At 50.5% G+C, this 15,575-nt stretch overlaps 1 protein-coding gene across 1 annotated transcript in view; it reads right to left on the bottom strand.

Annotated features, from left to right (window-relative positions):
* Positions 1-15,060, bottom strand: part of COL17A1 (collagen type XVII alpha 1 chain) — a 45,737-nt gene extending 30,677 nt beyond the window's left edge. The window contains exons 1-10 of the mRNA XM_040623981.1: positions 15,009-15,060; positions 12,768-12,812; positions 11,258-11,362; positions 10,107-10,238; positions 6,589-6,636; positions 5,449-5,484; positions 4,017-4,064; positions 2,519-2,662; positions 1,110-1,268; positions 256-327 (exon numbers count right to left, since the gene is read on the bottom strand). Of these exons, the coding sequence (XP_040479915.1) occupies positions 256-327; positions 1,110-1,268; positions 2,519-2,662; positions 4,017-4,064; positions 5,449-5,484; positions 6,589-6,636; positions 10,107-10,238; positions 11,258-11,362; positions 12,768-12,812; positions 15,009-15,060 (841 nt within the window). The remainder of the gene's footprint in view (positions 1-255; positions 328-1,109; positions 1,269-2,518; positions 2,663-4,016; positions 4,065-5,448; positions 5,485-6,588; positions 6,637-10,106; positions 10,239-11,257; positions 11,363-12,767; positions 12,813-15,008) is intronic.
* Positions 15,061-15,575: the final 515 nt, after the last annotated feature.

Here is a 15,575-nt window from a genome sequence, read left to right as displayed (position 1 = left end):
GGGGGAGGCTTAGCTCAAGGCAGCCCCCGGAGCCCCCCCATCACTTCCATGATGGAGGCCTTCGCACAGGACAGATTCTCCAGCGTTCCCAGTTCTCCCATTACGAGGGACACCAGGAGGTTTTCATGCCCCATCACGCTTGGGGGCAGAAAGGACATTTCTGCGGAAACCACTGTTTTCCTCAGCAGGAGGGAGGACCACTAACTTTTTAAGCAAACATTCTGAAAAGGGCAACGCAAGCTGGTGAGCACTGACCTGAGGAGCAGGAGCTGACCCCAGGGTGCAGCGTGGGAGAGCAGGACGCCATGTTGTTTGGAACTCCGAAGACTGCAGGGGAAGGGGAAGGCTGGTGAGAGGGATGTCGGGCCCAGAACTTGGCGAGGGTGGGGGGGTGGGGGGAGCCCCAGGAGGAAGGGCAGGGCTGCATTACTAGGTTTTGTTACATTGCTGGTTTTAGGAAAATCTTGGGCTCTTGCCTTGCAACACAGAACCAAACTGTCCGTGGTGTGCCTTGGGTCCTAGCCAAGGGATGGTCCTGGGGTGGTCAGGCCTCAAGTGGACATGGGGTCCAGACAAAGCCCCTCTTGTGAGTCACCACTTTGCAGAGAAGGCATCTGAAGCCCAGAGAAGTTAACTGATGCGCTCATGGCACAGTTTTATCCACGTGGAGTGAAACTAGGCACCACGTTGTGCTAGGTCGTCCTTTGTGAAGCAGACCCACCAAGACAAACACCTGGAGACTGAGCTGAGCAGGGAAAACCTTGGGACGCCGGGCTGCAGAAAGCCCCTCAGGGGGGCGCCTGGGTGGTTCAGTCCTGAAGCATCTGCCTTCGGTTCAGGTCATGATCCCAGGGTCCTGGGATCAAGCCCCGCATCGGGCTCCCTGCTCAGCGGGAAGCCTGCTTCTCCCTCTCCCACTCCCCCTGCTTGTGTTCCGTCTCTCTCACTGCCTCTCTCTCTCTCTGTCTAAATAAATAAATAAAATCTTTAAAAAAAAAAAAAGCCTCTTGGGGAAGCCATGGGGAGGGTCAACACCAGAGGGGTCCCTTGGGTCTAGGTAAAGGTGCCAGGGGCTCGAGGGTGGGAGGGGAAGTGCCCTGCACACGTACCTGACCCTGCAGAATAGGCGTTGGTGTTGAGGAGGGACGAGCTCTGGGTTGTCACGTTGTTGTGATAGGTCCCCATGGAGGACCCGGCCGGCAGGGTGGAAGACCACATGTGGGAGGGAAGGTTGGCATCCAAGATGGTGGCATCATAGGTGCCGGACACTGGAATCAGACAGGCATGCCCACACCCCAGTGAGAGACGGACTGGCACTCTGTGCTGGGGTAACCCGGTGGAGCGGGGGTGCCAGCACTTTCTCCTGGCTTTAGTCCCATGGCCGGGAACTCCCTCAGTCCAAGGAAGTTGGTCAGCCCACTTCCATCCAACACCTTGGAGCTGGTGAAACCTTGATCTCGTGTCAGAAATTCTTGCTGGCTCTTGGTGAGATCTGAAGTAGATCAGTTTTACTCTGGGGTCTGCCTATTTTTCCGAGATCCCCACCCCACTCCTGGTGTGCCGGAGTGGTGGGGACCAATGGCCTCTCCATCTGTTGCTGATTCCACCTTCCCAGATGCCCGGGAGCCGCAAATCCCACACAGACTTCTCGGTACGCGGCAGGCGCAGACAGCAAAGGCCTGGGTCGGTGACCACCCTGCGCCGAGGGCGGCCTCCCCCGGCAAGCACCCGTAACCATCCCCACGTGCCCACCGGACCCAAGGGCCACTCTGCCCCGGCGAGGGGGTTGGTGCTCCTTCAGATCTGAAGCCGATTCTGCCGCTTCACTATACAAGGGGGAGCTGGCCATGCAGGTCCTAAAGACTGCCCCGAGGTTTGAGGTTTGGTTTTATATTTACAAAACAAGAGAGAGGTCACGATCTCAAGGATTTTCTCTTCTTTCCAGGAGTGAAAGACAGAAAGCTCTACATCATAGCACCACAGGCTTCTTTCCTCCTCTGGCTCCGAGGATCAGCTCTTCATCTTTCTGCCCCCCACCCCCGCCCAGAACCCACCTTGCACTTGGTAAGCATGTGATCTCAGAGGGTTCCACAACACCCATCCTACGTGACTGCGATCTCCTGGTTATGGGTCTGGCTTCCCCCAGAGGCCCTCACCTCCACGACCGGCTGTGTCTCATCTGTCTGGCTTCTCCTCTGTGCCACATAGAGGAGGCCCAGAACATTCACTGAATAAACGAATGAAAATACTACAAGTGCCCCCCATAGTCTTCATTTGGGGAACCCGGGCAACACATTCCCAAGAGAGGTGAAGAATGTCCTGGGCGAGAATCTCCGGGATCCAGAGCCCAGCTACATGCTCACGGGATGGTGGAGCAGACAGGGTGCAGCCCACGAGGTCACGCAGCACGAAGCGTGACCGCTCAGTACCTTGTGAGGTCACGGCCGAATTCCAGGGCCGGGGCAACTCAGCCACCTCACTCCCTTCCCTCCACGGCAGCCGGGGCCCCGGGACTCACCCGACTGGGAGCTGGCCGTCACCATTTTGGTCTCCACCGTGCCTTTCTTGGGGATGGGGAGGGTGTTGGAGGAGTTCCGGGTGGGGCTCACGCTGGCTGAGCGGCTCCCCTTGAGCAGACGCTTAACATCATCCAACTCCGTCCCTGTAAGGTGATCCCCGCATTCTCCATGAGCCCAGGAGTCTTTCCCGAGTCCAACCGCAGTGGGAAGAACATTAATGGTATCCTGAGTAGGAGGGGGGACGGCAACCGCTTCACACGCTGGGATATTTTTGGTCAGCCTTACAATTTTTGCATTTTGTCAATTTCGGGCAGTTATCAAGCTGGTACTTTTGTAGTATTAACGGCCTCATCAATACAGCGCCTCCACGGGGAGGTCCTCGGCTTAGATTTCCTAATTAGACCTCATCAGGCACCACAGGGAGAATTCTGTGTCTGGAAGACCCAGTCATCCTAGATTGGGGGACTCGGGGATTTACACCCAGGGCAGTGAGACGAACCAGATCCCTTGAAACAAATGGTTCAACACTGGGCTCATCTCCTGCCAAGGCACCTCGAATGCCCGGTCCCTGACCTTGTAGGCTCTGGAATGTCACAAGGAATCTGGGGCCCATAACTCCTTAACAGTCTGCTGCTCTTGTGTGAGTTCAAGTCCGTTTGGCCACTATTACCTGTTCATAGGTCACCGACGGATGCCAGCTCCCTGTGCCTCCCCACGGGACAAGTTAGGAGAGGAGGAAGGTATCATGCGAGGGCAGCGAGTAAGAGACAGATAGGTTTGCACACAACACATCCTGGAGGACTGCCCAGGCACCCCCTTTCCTGAAAGCTCCATCCTTGGCTCAGCCCCGCCCAGCCAGCAAGGACTCTGGGGAGACATCATCGGACCCCCATGGCCCAGGGCACGGAGCTCTCTGGGCCATCCCCTGTCACTGATTCCTGGGCCAACCAACCCGGCTCCTTCTCCTCCTACTCCTTGTACTCGGCTTCCACCCTATCAGTCGGGTTCATTTCAAAATGTCAAGTCACAGGGATTGGGGAATCCAGGGACAATGAAATAAATTTCAAACTCTCACACTGCACTTACTTCTGACTCTTCTCCAACCTTACGTACTCTATCGGGTCCCCTCCTGCTCCTGTTCCTGGGGCCACACTGAACCTTCCTCCAATGGCTGAGCATAGGTTCCTCAAATGTCTCATGCCAGCGCATTCCACAAAACCTTCAGTCTCCTTTCAAGGGACGCTGACCCAGGAGGCTTTCTTTGGCTCCCTGCTCCTTCAGCTTCCAGAAAGGTCATGGTGGGTTGGTTTACTACCACCCTATCCGCAGCAGAGAACAGGAGGAACTCAGCTCCTGACCCCTGGCACCTCAACCAGGGTCCCTCTCACAGAAGACCCTTTGACATGTTTGATGATCGAATGACCCCCCCTCACACACACACCATGTTGACCCTGGATTCCCAGATCCTTTGTTTTCAGACAGATGGTGACCACTTACATCGGGTAGAAGGGGACGCGCTCTGCAGTCGGACTCGGATTTCACTCTCTGTACAGGGAAGACATGGAGAAGGTATAAATGAAGGGGCTTGGATCACAGAGCCCGACCCTGAGCTCTGAGCAGCAGGAAGAAATGTGGGCGGCTCAGAGACCTGTCCTGGGAACAGGAAACCTAAGTGTGCCAGAACAAGTGCTGCTTAAAAGGAGGGGTCCTCTCCCCACACCCCAACCTGGCCACTGCACACCTCCCAGCACCTAGAGATGCTCTGATGAGATCGCAGGCTGAGCGGGAGGCTCGATCCCCAGCAGCAATGACCGACCCCTTTCCCAGGGCCCATCTCCCAGCTGCTCGAACCAAGCTGCTCTCCTGCCGCCTGGGTCTCTGATGCCTGGGAGAGAAATCTAAAACCCACACCTTCTACTTAGCCCCTTGCGCCTCCCCTGGGCAGGAAACAGGTGGTTTGACATTATCAGTTAGCTTCAGGTGGCCCGCTGACATCTCTCAACTATTAGCCTAAAGTTGTGGGTGGTTGGTGTGTTCCTAACTTATGAGTTACTGATGCAATAAGGCCCCTGGAAGTCTAGAGTGATCACGGAGAGCTACCGGAGCCCGTGCAGAGTTCTGCCCTCAGCACAGCCTGGACACGCTGCTGCTCCCACCCTCACCAGATGCACCTGGGCCAGCTCTCCCCAGGACCCCATTTCCCTCCTAGAGCTTATCCTTATGCATGGGCATACGTGCACTGGGCAAAACTGTCACGGACCCCTCTGTCCCCTGGAATAATTTAAAAAAGAAGGACTCTGGGGGCGCCTCGGTGGCACAGCGGTTAAGCGTCTGCCTTCGGCTCAGGGCGTGATCCCGGCGTTCTGGGATCGAGCCCCACATCAGGCTCCTCCGCTAGGAGCCTGCTTCTTCCTCTCCCACTCCCCCTGCTTGTGTTCCCTCTCTCGCTGGCTGTCTCTCTCTGTCAAGTAAATAAATAAATAAATAAATAAATAAATAAATAAATAAAACCTTTAAAAAAATAAAAAAAAATAATAAAGTGTACAAAAAAAAGGACTTTTGCTCATTTTTCACTACATAAAGGCAATTACAATGCATCTTGTTAAAGTCAACCAGGAGATTCCAAGTGAAACCAGATGTTGGCCGGCATTGTCATAATCCACAGAACGAACCACTCCCCAGGCAGTTACCGGGTGTTTGTGTCCTTGCTTCCACTTCATGTTACGTCAGTGCCCCAAACTACCCTTCCCATCCTGATGGGGCCGGCGGGAGAGTCCGGGGGCGCTGTAGGCTCCCTGAAAGCAGGAACCATGCCTTGTTTATGCTTCTCCACTCCTCCCATTTTCTGGCTCAGGTCTAGACATGCATATTAGATGCTCAGGAAAAAACTTGTTGAATGACCTGAACCGAACGCAGCCACAGAGCTCACCTCGTGTTTGGCTCCTTCCTCTAGTTGAAGAAGATGCTGAGGAACAAAGAAGAGTAATCTTAGGCACAGAAGAGGGGGCACACTAGGTATTTCTGACCTGGAAGGAGGTCTGTTTGAGTGGGGAGAAGAGAGAGTTTTCATTGTGCGTTTATACCCAGATGGGAGCCTCCCCTAGGTCTCTACTAACACTGTGTAAAGCCTTTGTAAAGGACTCCAAACTGAGTATCTTGCCTGCCTTCTTCCGGGAGCTCAAGCCCTGTGCCTCCCACTTCCTCCTCGGGAGCCCCGCCTGGAAGTTCGGCTTCAGGACCAGATGATGGAACGTGGCCAGTGGAGGCCCCCACCTGGCTTCCCGAGTTCAATCACTGGCCCCACAGTGAACCGAAACCACCTGATCATGGAATAACGATGACCACATAGCCACAGGGCAGACTGAGTTCTGCAAGGCTCTGATGCATTTAGGGCGCTAGCGAAATGAAGGTTAAGTCAGCTCACACTTCGAGTGTTAACGAAGCTAATCATTTGGAAGCCTAGTCACAGTTGTTGGGGCTGGTGGTCTACACCGACCAAATATATTAAAAAAACAAAAACCAAATAAACAGCCAGATCTTCCCTTTGGCTTTTTGTTAGAGACTGCCTTGGTCTTCCTGCAGTGATTAAATTATAATCACTGTACAATGACCATATCAATTCATATGCACGGTGCGACTCCCAGAACGTGGACCACAAACTCGAGGCCAGGTGAAGAGACAGCCCTGGGTTTCGGTTGGCATCAAATGTGCCCCTTTGCAGCCCGCTGCGGCGGAGGTGCTGGGATGTTCGCCACGGGCGATGCGAACCCCTGCTCCTCTTTGCTGGGAGGTCTCTGTGCATCCCGTGGAAGGACAAACCCTACAACTGTTGCCTGGCCTTAGGGGCTCCCCTGTCCTAGTGCAAGTCTCGTGTGACTAACTTGCCATTTCGGTAGCGTCATGAGCATCGGCTAAGGCAGCAAGCTAACGTGGCTGACAGAAAAACGGATCAGCAGGGGTCAAAGTCCTTTAGAAGGAGCCACTGTACTCACAGTGTCCCCCCACCCCTGACCCCAGGCGTTTCCCCAGCACCTTTGACCCTCCCTTCAGAAATGAGGAAAGCACCTACCGAACTCCTTCCGAGGGTACTCCGGAGAAGAGTTGCCACTGGAGCTCCCTGCAGAGCGAGAAAACCCTTAGTACACATGGCCACGCGAGCCGGGGCTCTGGAGGAAGAAGGAGCGCGGTGGCCCCGTCTGAGCCCCCCAGCCCGCGGCCAGGAGGATGCGGTGCCCGGCGGCGGGCTCGCTCCTGAAACAGGCCGGGCCTGCTGGACGCACTTGTGGCCGTTCACCCTGATCACTGATCGACTTCGGGTGGCGAAGGCTCTGGACACAGGAAAGCAGGAGGTTTGCTTCTCTTTTTTGTTTTTAAGCCCTTGACTGAGTTTTCCCAGTACTGGTGTTGGTGAAATAAATGTGCTGTCAGCATCGGAGTGTCACGGGCCTTGTGAAGCACGTCCCGAACGTGGACCCCGTTACAATGACGGCACCAGCCCCCAGGAAGGCCTTGCATCACACGGCGCTGTGGTGACACAACCCGCCTCCCCTGGATTTTGCCCACACCCTCCCCCATGACCCCTGGCAGCTCTGGGTCTTAAATCACGTACTGGGGAGCCCATCCCTCAGTCCTGCTTCACCACCACGACCCATCTCCAGTCACGGTCAAACCCACTGCTGCTCGTCTGTTTCCCACCAGACTTCTCAGTCGCCAGGCACTGCGGGGACTTTAGGAACCGAACCCAAATGTCCTCCTCCTGACTCCTGCTTCTCGACCCCGAGCTTGTTCCTGCACTGACTTCCAAGTCTCTGCCTGGGTCCTGCTCTCCCCATCCCCCCCCAGGCTCCTCTTCCTCCTGTGTCCTCTGGCTCTTCCTTCCCCTTCATCCCCAACTGTATCTTTCTTTGCTCCCTTCTGCTTTCATGCTCCTTCCTTGGCTGGTTCCTTAGTTTTCCATCTGCTCTTAACACCTCTTTGTAAATGGCTCTGAACGGGGTATCCTGCCCGACTTCTTCCCAGAGCTCATGTGCTGTGCACCCCACTCCCACTCCCTGCTTGGGACCCTCACCTGGGAGCACTACTGGGCTCGTGCACGTGGGGCCTGCTCCGGCGCCCCCTCTCAATCGCTGGCACTGTCGTGGACCCAGACACCTGTGCTTGAGTCTCAGGGGCACAGACTCCTTCCCCACCCTCTCCCCTCATATTTAATCAATTCTCAAACATCAGTTCCGTCTCCCAGACTCCCACTCATCGTTTCCTCTCCCATTGCCACCGCCCTAGTCCCAGCAAGTTTGCCCTTGACTACAAGCATCTCCTAATCTGTCACCACGTTCAGCCTCTTCCTGCACATGGCTTCCAGAGTTCTCGTCCTGGACCTCAAAGAGGACTGACTCTCTACTCAAAAATCCCAGTGGCTTTTCACTGTTGCAGAATGGAGTCCAAACATCACAGGCCAGCCCTGACTCTGAGCCCCTCCAGCTGTGTTCACGTCAGCACCACGCTGCCTGCTGTGTGCGGGGTGGGCCCCCCGCAGGCTGGAGCGCCCCCCCCTCTCCACCCGGCCTCAAACGTCACACATCTCGATGGCCCAGCTCAGGGGTCACCTCCCCACGGAGCCTTCCCTGAAGACTCAGCCGGAAACGCTCATCCCCTTCAACTTGACATCCCAGTTTTTAACTGTCAGCTTGCTTATTTATTAGACCAGAGGCAATGTGAAGACAAGAGCCATGTCTAATTCATTTATCCTTTTTAAAAAGATTTGTTTATTTATTTTATATACAGAGAGAGAACGTGCAAGAGTGAGTGCATGCGGAGGGGGGTGGAGGGAGAGAAATCTTAGCAGACTCTGCACTGAGCACGGAGCTGGATGCAGGGCTCGATCCCAGGATTCTGAGAATTGACCTGAGCCGAAACCAAGAGTCGGGCACTTAACCGACTGTGCCACCTAGGCGCCCTCACGTCTAAGTCATTTAAGTGTTGTTGGAAAGGAAGAATTTCCTCTACCCTTCAGGATTTTTCTAGCTGGACTAAGAATCAAACTGACATAAGACAGATTAACAGGAGAAAGAAGAAAATCGAGTTTAGTTTTGTGCATACAGGGAATCCACACAGACATGGAAATTCCAGAGACAGGCAACGTGAGGCTTGTGTGAGCTGAGGAGAGGGGTAGGGGCCTGAGGATACAAAGGGCAGAAAGACCACTATGAGCAGGAAGGTGAGAGGAGATGGTTGGAAAACAAAGATTGCCTTACGTATGTGTCTGAGGTAGGGGAGTCTCTGCTAATAGCTCTCTTCTTGGTACAAGCAGGCAGTTGAGGGGGAGGTAAGAGCTTTTCCTGAATTTGCTGGGTTTTGACTGCTTTTAACTCAAAAGAGTGTTCATGCCAGAGTGGCCTGTCTTGGGCCAGCCTGCCCTTGGCCCCTACCGTGTCCACAAAGGCATTCCGCACAGTGTTAAACACACGGTCGCTGTGTGGTAAAATACTGGATGAATGAGTAAGGGGGTGGGTAAGTCAATGAAATCTCCAAGTAACTCGAGTCTGTAAAGGAAATGAAACTGATGTGGGAAACAAAGGCAGAAGGAAATGTAGATGCAATTAAATTTCCTTATAACCCGCAGCCATTACCAAATACTTGAGGCAAGCAGCGTATAACATTCTTCCAGGAAGCTCCCAACTGTCTTACTGTCAATGCCTTGCTAGAGGGAAAAACAACCATAGCTTGAGGTGCCTGGTGGCTCCTTTGGTTAAACACCTGACTGCGGCTCAGGTTTTGATCCCCACCCCCGTATCGGGCTCTCTGCTCAGTGGGGAGCCTACTTCTCCCTCTCCCTTTCCCCCTGCTTGTGCTTTCTTTCTCTCTCCCTATCAAATAAATAAATAAAATCTTTAAAAAAAGAAAAGAAAAGAAAAGAAAAAAGAAAAGAAAAGAAAAGAAAGGAAAGGAAAGGAAAGGAAAGGAAAGGAAAAGAAAAGAAAAGAAAAGAAAAGAAAAGAAAAGAAAAGAAAAGAAAAGAAAAGAAAAGAAAAGAAAAGAAAAGAAAAGAAAAGAAAAGAAAAGAAAAACAACCTTAGCTTGACAATAGCCAGGCCTCAAGTATCTGGTGAGTCTTCGTTAGCATATGAAAATCCTTTTGGAACTTCCCTTTGTCTTTTCTCCCCCCAACCCCAAAGTATATCATCAGCTGCTCCTCACAATCCTGGGGTAGCAGCTCTTTCTGGCCATAGGTCCTATCCCGGGCTATCCTAAAACCACCTTTTTGCACTAAAGACGTCTCAAGAATTCTTTCTTGGCTATTGGCTCCAGACCCCAACACTCCAAACCACATCAAAATAAGAGTAAAGAGAAAGATGAGGGCAGAAACAGCTAAACAGGGGTGGCTAATAATTCCATCCTCAAAGGATAAGTGAAGTTCTTTGGGGGAGAGAGTAGTTCTAACATCTGTGGGACTGAGGGGTGCCCAGGTGGCTCAGTTGGTTAAGTATCAGACTCTTGTCTCCCTCTGTGCCTCTCCCCTCACTCTCACTCTCAAATAAAATTTAAAAAAAATAATAAAATGTAAAATAAAAAAAAATATGGGACTGATACCTTCGTATGTTCCGTGGCGGGTGATGTGAGTTTTCCTTTCAAAGGTGGAGCCCGGTGAGTTGGGCAGAGTGGAGGCAGGGGAGTGAGCCCTCCTGTAACTGGACGTGGAGGCATTGCCTTGAGTGCTCCCACCTGCGAGTGGGGAAAAGCATCAACTCTCAGAGCATCAACTCTCATAGCGCATCAGACCGGCCTGCAGTTATATTGACTACGCCGAGGCTGCTCACAATAGAAGAGGGCGCTACGGAGGCCCCAGAGGACTTTCCGAGGACACCGCTGACACGGTCCACCCCGGCATTGCCACGGCGGCTCAGAAATGGGAGTTGGGCTCATGGCCGCTGGTCCTTCCCCAGCTGACCACAGAAGGAAGCAGGGGGCCCTTTGTGGACGTGGCTGCACATGGCAATGGAGAGGCTCTGGCAGGATTTTTCTTGAGGGCCTGGCATTTAATGGCAGCTCATGGCTGGGTGGACCAGAACACAATGTGATGAGGAGGTGTTCCTCGACAGCTCACAGCGACAGCTCACAGCAACCGCTCCTCTTGGTCAACGGGCTATTTGCATGTCGTGGGTCCTCTTTCTCAGCGTCAATCCAAGATTGTTTAAATAGCCTCAGGGGTCATATGTGTGCTTGTTTTTTGTTTTGTTTTGTTTTGCTTTGCTCTGTGTGGTTTCGGTTTGAAAGCTACCGTGAAAGAGCGTTTCATTGGGAACAATGGGCCTGTGTTGGATGCTTGCCCAGTGGAAACTCAGTGTGGATTGTGTGTCACTAGACTCCCTGAGCAGAGTAACCGAGTCGTTAAGTTTCTTTTGTTGTTGTTGTTAATTCAAATTTAAACCCTCTTGTGCGCACACCCTTCCCTAAAAGAAATGGCTTGAGAGTGATTCAGCGGGAAAAGAGCCACCTCCCCACGATGCATTCTTGAGTATTGTTAATTATATGCGGACTTAATGAAAATTGATCCCATCGTAAGGAGGCTTCAAATGCAGCTGATTTTGAAAGTATCACTTTGGCTGGGATGTGTGTCAGTGACACAACAATTAGGGGCATTTGGAATGGATGACAAGCAGTTGTGACCATCGCTCTCCTTGCAGGTCCCTCTCTCCCTGCCCATCAGTTCTCCCCCAGTCCCTCCACCAGCAGGCACTTACTTGAATTTATGTAGCCACTGCTGCCATGGGTCAGGCTGTGCTTCTCCAGCCGGCTCCCTCCACCAAGAGAGCCCGTTTTAGCATAGCCGTTGCTGGTTCCCCCTTCTGCACAAACAAGAAGCAGGTGACAATTTATGGGCGGAGTCAGGCCAGGGGATCCCCTCCTGCTCCGCTGTGGAGACCACCGCTGGCTTATCACCCACCACCCTGCTGGTTTGGGGTCCCTTTGCAGGTGCAAGCTGCCACACTCTGTTCGTGATAGAAATGTTAAGAGCAAATATCCCACCCCATTTATAGGACAAGTCTTCTGGGTGAAGCATAGTAAGTGGCTCTTTAGGAAAACTGAAGTATTAGAAAAGGCAGCTGAGTGATGAAAGGCTCTATGAGGCCAGGACGTGGGTTGGGCTTGCTTTTTGGAAATCGCCTGGTCAGTGCCACAGACATGGCAGCCGCTAGACTTGTTGAAGGGGTGAGTGACAGCTCTGTGTCACTGGTGTTCCACATGGCGGCCTGTCATGCTCTGACCTCTTGTCTCCATCCTCTGTGAGCCAGGCTGCCTGGCAGGTGCAAGGGTAGCTTTAGGGTTCAGTTCTCCAATACAGAATCCACTCAACCTAAGGACCTCCTCAGAAAACAAGTGGACACAGACAGAAGCCCGACTGGTGGTTCCTTTCTCCCACCCTATGCTCCGGCTGGATAAGGTTTCTGATACGAGTGTCCAATCAGGTCAATCTGTAGAGACTGAGAGTAGATGTGTGGTTCTCGGGGGGCTGAGGAGAGGGGAGGGGAAATGGGGAGTGACTGCTAATGGTCATGAAGTTTCCTTTTGGGGTAATGGAATGTTCTAAAATTAGATTGTTGCAATGGCTGCACAACTCCGTAAATATACTATGAAAATTAATAAAAGGAAACCTCGCTAAAGTGAATTGATGCTGGAGGGGGATGTCGAAAAGGGAGCCATGCCACTTAATGTCAATTACAGACCCAACAGAAGAACCCTCAACGGGAAAGAGTCATCAGCAGGGCCCAACAGGGAAAGATGTACACTGCATCTCCCACGGGAAATCTAGTACACCTGCAGCTTGGCCAATGAGGAACCAGCTATCACCCTGAACTCTAGCTTTTCTCCAACGGTCTTTCATTTAAACAACACCTCTCAGATTCCTCTTTCTTCTCCATAAAATAATGTTCCTCTCCTTTGTTTGTTGTACTTGCCGGTGGTTCTGTCTCAGCTTGCTTGTTCCAGGTTGTGATTCTTTGCTAGTCCCATATTCTACTGGTAAAATAACTGGCCATCTTATTTTTAAAGTTAACAATACTAACAGACCATTGAATTATGTATACTTCAAACTGGTGGATTTTGTGGTATATAAATTAATGTCACTACAACTATTAAAAAAGATTTCAGATATTTTGGATTTGCTCAGCTGAAGAGTAAGCACCTATGGGAAAGGTTACATGTGCCTTCGCACATGCCTTACTGAGAAGAAAGCTTTAGATAGTCACTTACTTGGCGGTAAAGATGTAAGTCTCGTAGTTACTGTTTCCGTGATAACTAGAAAAAAACAATAAAAAGTAAGATCTTATATAATGCACTGAATTCCCTATATTCTGGCAAGGTCTAACATCTGTCATAGGCTCAGCATCTCAAATTAGGTTCAACACAGGTTTTTGTATACTTGTGCTTTAAGATACGTGATCTGACCCTCTGTACATGAAAGTATGTGCAACAACAATGGGGTTTAATGTACCTGGAAAATACACTTATATCCTTTTGGAACCAAAAGTAGTTACCCACTGATTAGAAGGATGACTCACCTTGGCATCCGTGTCTCATCTAACAATTAGATCCAGTCCAAGCCTGGATCTTTGAAGGAGGACCAGGGCCTCAAGTCACCCTCACGTGTGTCGAGCCACACTCTGTCTGCACTGCCCCTTCCAAAGGTCACCCAGTTCAGCTGGGGCCAGTGCATTACCCTGGCTGATCTCACTGCGAAGCGGATAATTATTTTGTACTTCTTTTTCAACAGGGTGTCTGAAGGACATAATTCATTCTAAAATCTTCAGGGCCATCCTGAGTGTGGGGCGGTGTAGGAAGGCAGGGAGTTAGTAAGTCACATTTGGTGCTTGGCAAAACCAGGGATAGACGCATCAAAAACAGACTTGAAGAACCAGTGCCTTTGCCTCCTCAGACTGGGTTTCTCTAGACTCCCAAGTGATGGTTAGTCTATGGAGGTAATAAAAGCTTCCAGTATGTTTTAAACACCTGTTAGAAGAAAGACCCGCCGGGCCCCTGGGTGGTTTAGTTGCTTAAGCGGCTGCCTTCCACTCCAGTCTTGATCCCCGGGTCTTGGGATGGAAATCCCTGCTCGGCGGAGAGTCTGCTTCTCCCTCTCCCTCCAGCCCTCCTCTCTGCTTGTGCTCTCTCTCTCTCTCAAGCTCTTTACCTCTCAAATGAATAAATAAAATATTAAAAAAAAAAAAAAAAGGAAGAAAGACCAGTTGCCTTCCCGAACCTCTCTCTCCCCTGCAGCAACATGGGGAGGTGGGTGGATTCCTAAAACCACAGCGGGGCCAACGCTGTTCTCTGACGGTGACCATCATCACCACCGCCCTCTGTGTGGGACATAAAGGAGCAGCAATTAAGCTGAAGTCATAGGTCTTCCACAGCACACATGCGCGGTGTATGCCTATGTGCGCATGCCCGTGTGCATGTGTACGTGTGGTGTGTATGTGCGCATGCCCGTGTATATGTGTATGTGCGCATGCCTGGGTGTAGGTGCATGTATATGCATGTGCGCATGTGCGTCGGTAGGGGTGGCGAAAGGAGAAAAGCCGCAGGGTAGTGTGTGACAATTTAAGCTGTCCTGCACGCCACTGCTCCGTCCCGCACCAGTCTTGTTGCCTCCACCCTTTTCCTTCTTCCACGGGTATTTTCCTAATTGATTGCCTCGTCCTGTCCTGGAGGAACCTGGGGTGATGACTGTGGCAGAAACTGCATTCCATGCATAACAGGAAATGGTTTTTCAGACTAAAATGGCAGCTTGATTTGAGTAACAGTCCTTGAGCTTTCACGAAACCTCTTATTGTGTGGACCTTTGGGATTCTTGGACACATAAAAATAAAGTATTTCCTAACCTAACGTTCCAAGTCTGTGAAGCCAGAATTTTTTTATTTGAGATATATGAAAGTCACAGGATAAATGAAAGAGCCAGAACTGTTTTGGGGACAGTTTAAATGTCTCTGAATTTATCATTTGGGCAGTTTCACAAAAGAAATGTGTCTGTTTTCAGTTTAAGTGTAGATTGCAACTGTAACACCGGTGTTATGCTAACTTTGTCCCTGCAGTTAGTAGGACATTAGTCTTTTGGATTTCTGTTGCCCTGTCGTCTAAATAAAGACATGGTTAAATGCCTTCGGCAGATTCATTCCACAGAATATTATGCAGCTATTAAAAGTGCTAATTATGAAAGCTATACATCGAAACGGTAATTTTCATTTTTGAAGAAAAAGCACATATTTTGATTACAAGTATGTTAAAATAAAAATCAACAAAAGCCATCTTATGGGAAGAAATAAAGTCTACTTAGGAAAACATTTTAAATGATACAGTGAAAAAAAAGAAAAAAAATCCAAGGAAAACTATAAATAATTTAGAAATGATAGAGTAGTTGTGATGGAATCAGGCATGAATTATTTACTCTTCCCCAATTTTTTATTACTTTTATAATGTTATGTCTCATGCTCTTACTTCTTTCAGTGACCTCGGTGCCATCTCGTTTGTTTTTCTTTGTTACATCCATACCATAGCCACCTGCAGAAAAGCCAGAAACCATGATCAGCCATGAGTCTTACCATTGCTTTTAGGAAGCATAGGTCCCAAGTATGCAAACTGAGAACCAAAAACACTTGACTCCCAGAATTCAAGGCATAATTCTTTCTTGTGCATATTTTTTTACAGAGTCCTTCCCACTCCTTGATTCAGTTATAAGAGGGAGTCATTTAATAGTTTCACTTTGGATTCTATTCTGTATGGAGAGCTTATTTTTCAGGATCTCATTGACCAGACTGCCCCCTGCTGAGCATTAACAGGATTACATGGAAGATGTGTTGCCCTGACCTTTGACTGTAAAACCTCCATTCTTTGCCAGATTAACAGACAGCTGAAGGATATCCATCAAGGCACTTTAACGAACTCATTTTGTTGTATCCCGTAATGTTCAGTGTTCTATATGGAATTCGATGTATAGAACACATTCATGCTTCATTATTTAGAGTTTAGATAGGAGAATAATGTTTGATGGACTTAAATCAGGAA

The sequence above is a fragment of the Ursus maritimus genome, unplaced genomic scaffold (assembly GCF_017311325.1).
Source record: "Ursus maritimus isolate PB19 unplaced genomic scaffold, ASM1731132v1 scaffold_7, whole genome shotgun sequence".
In the NCBI taxonomy this organism is placed as follows: Eukaryota; Metazoa; Chordata; class Mammalia; order Carnivora; family Ursidae; genus Ursus; species Ursus maritimus.
The sequence above is the reverse complement of the archived record's forward strand: the minus strand, read 5'-3'. Positions and strand labels throughout refer to the sequence as shown.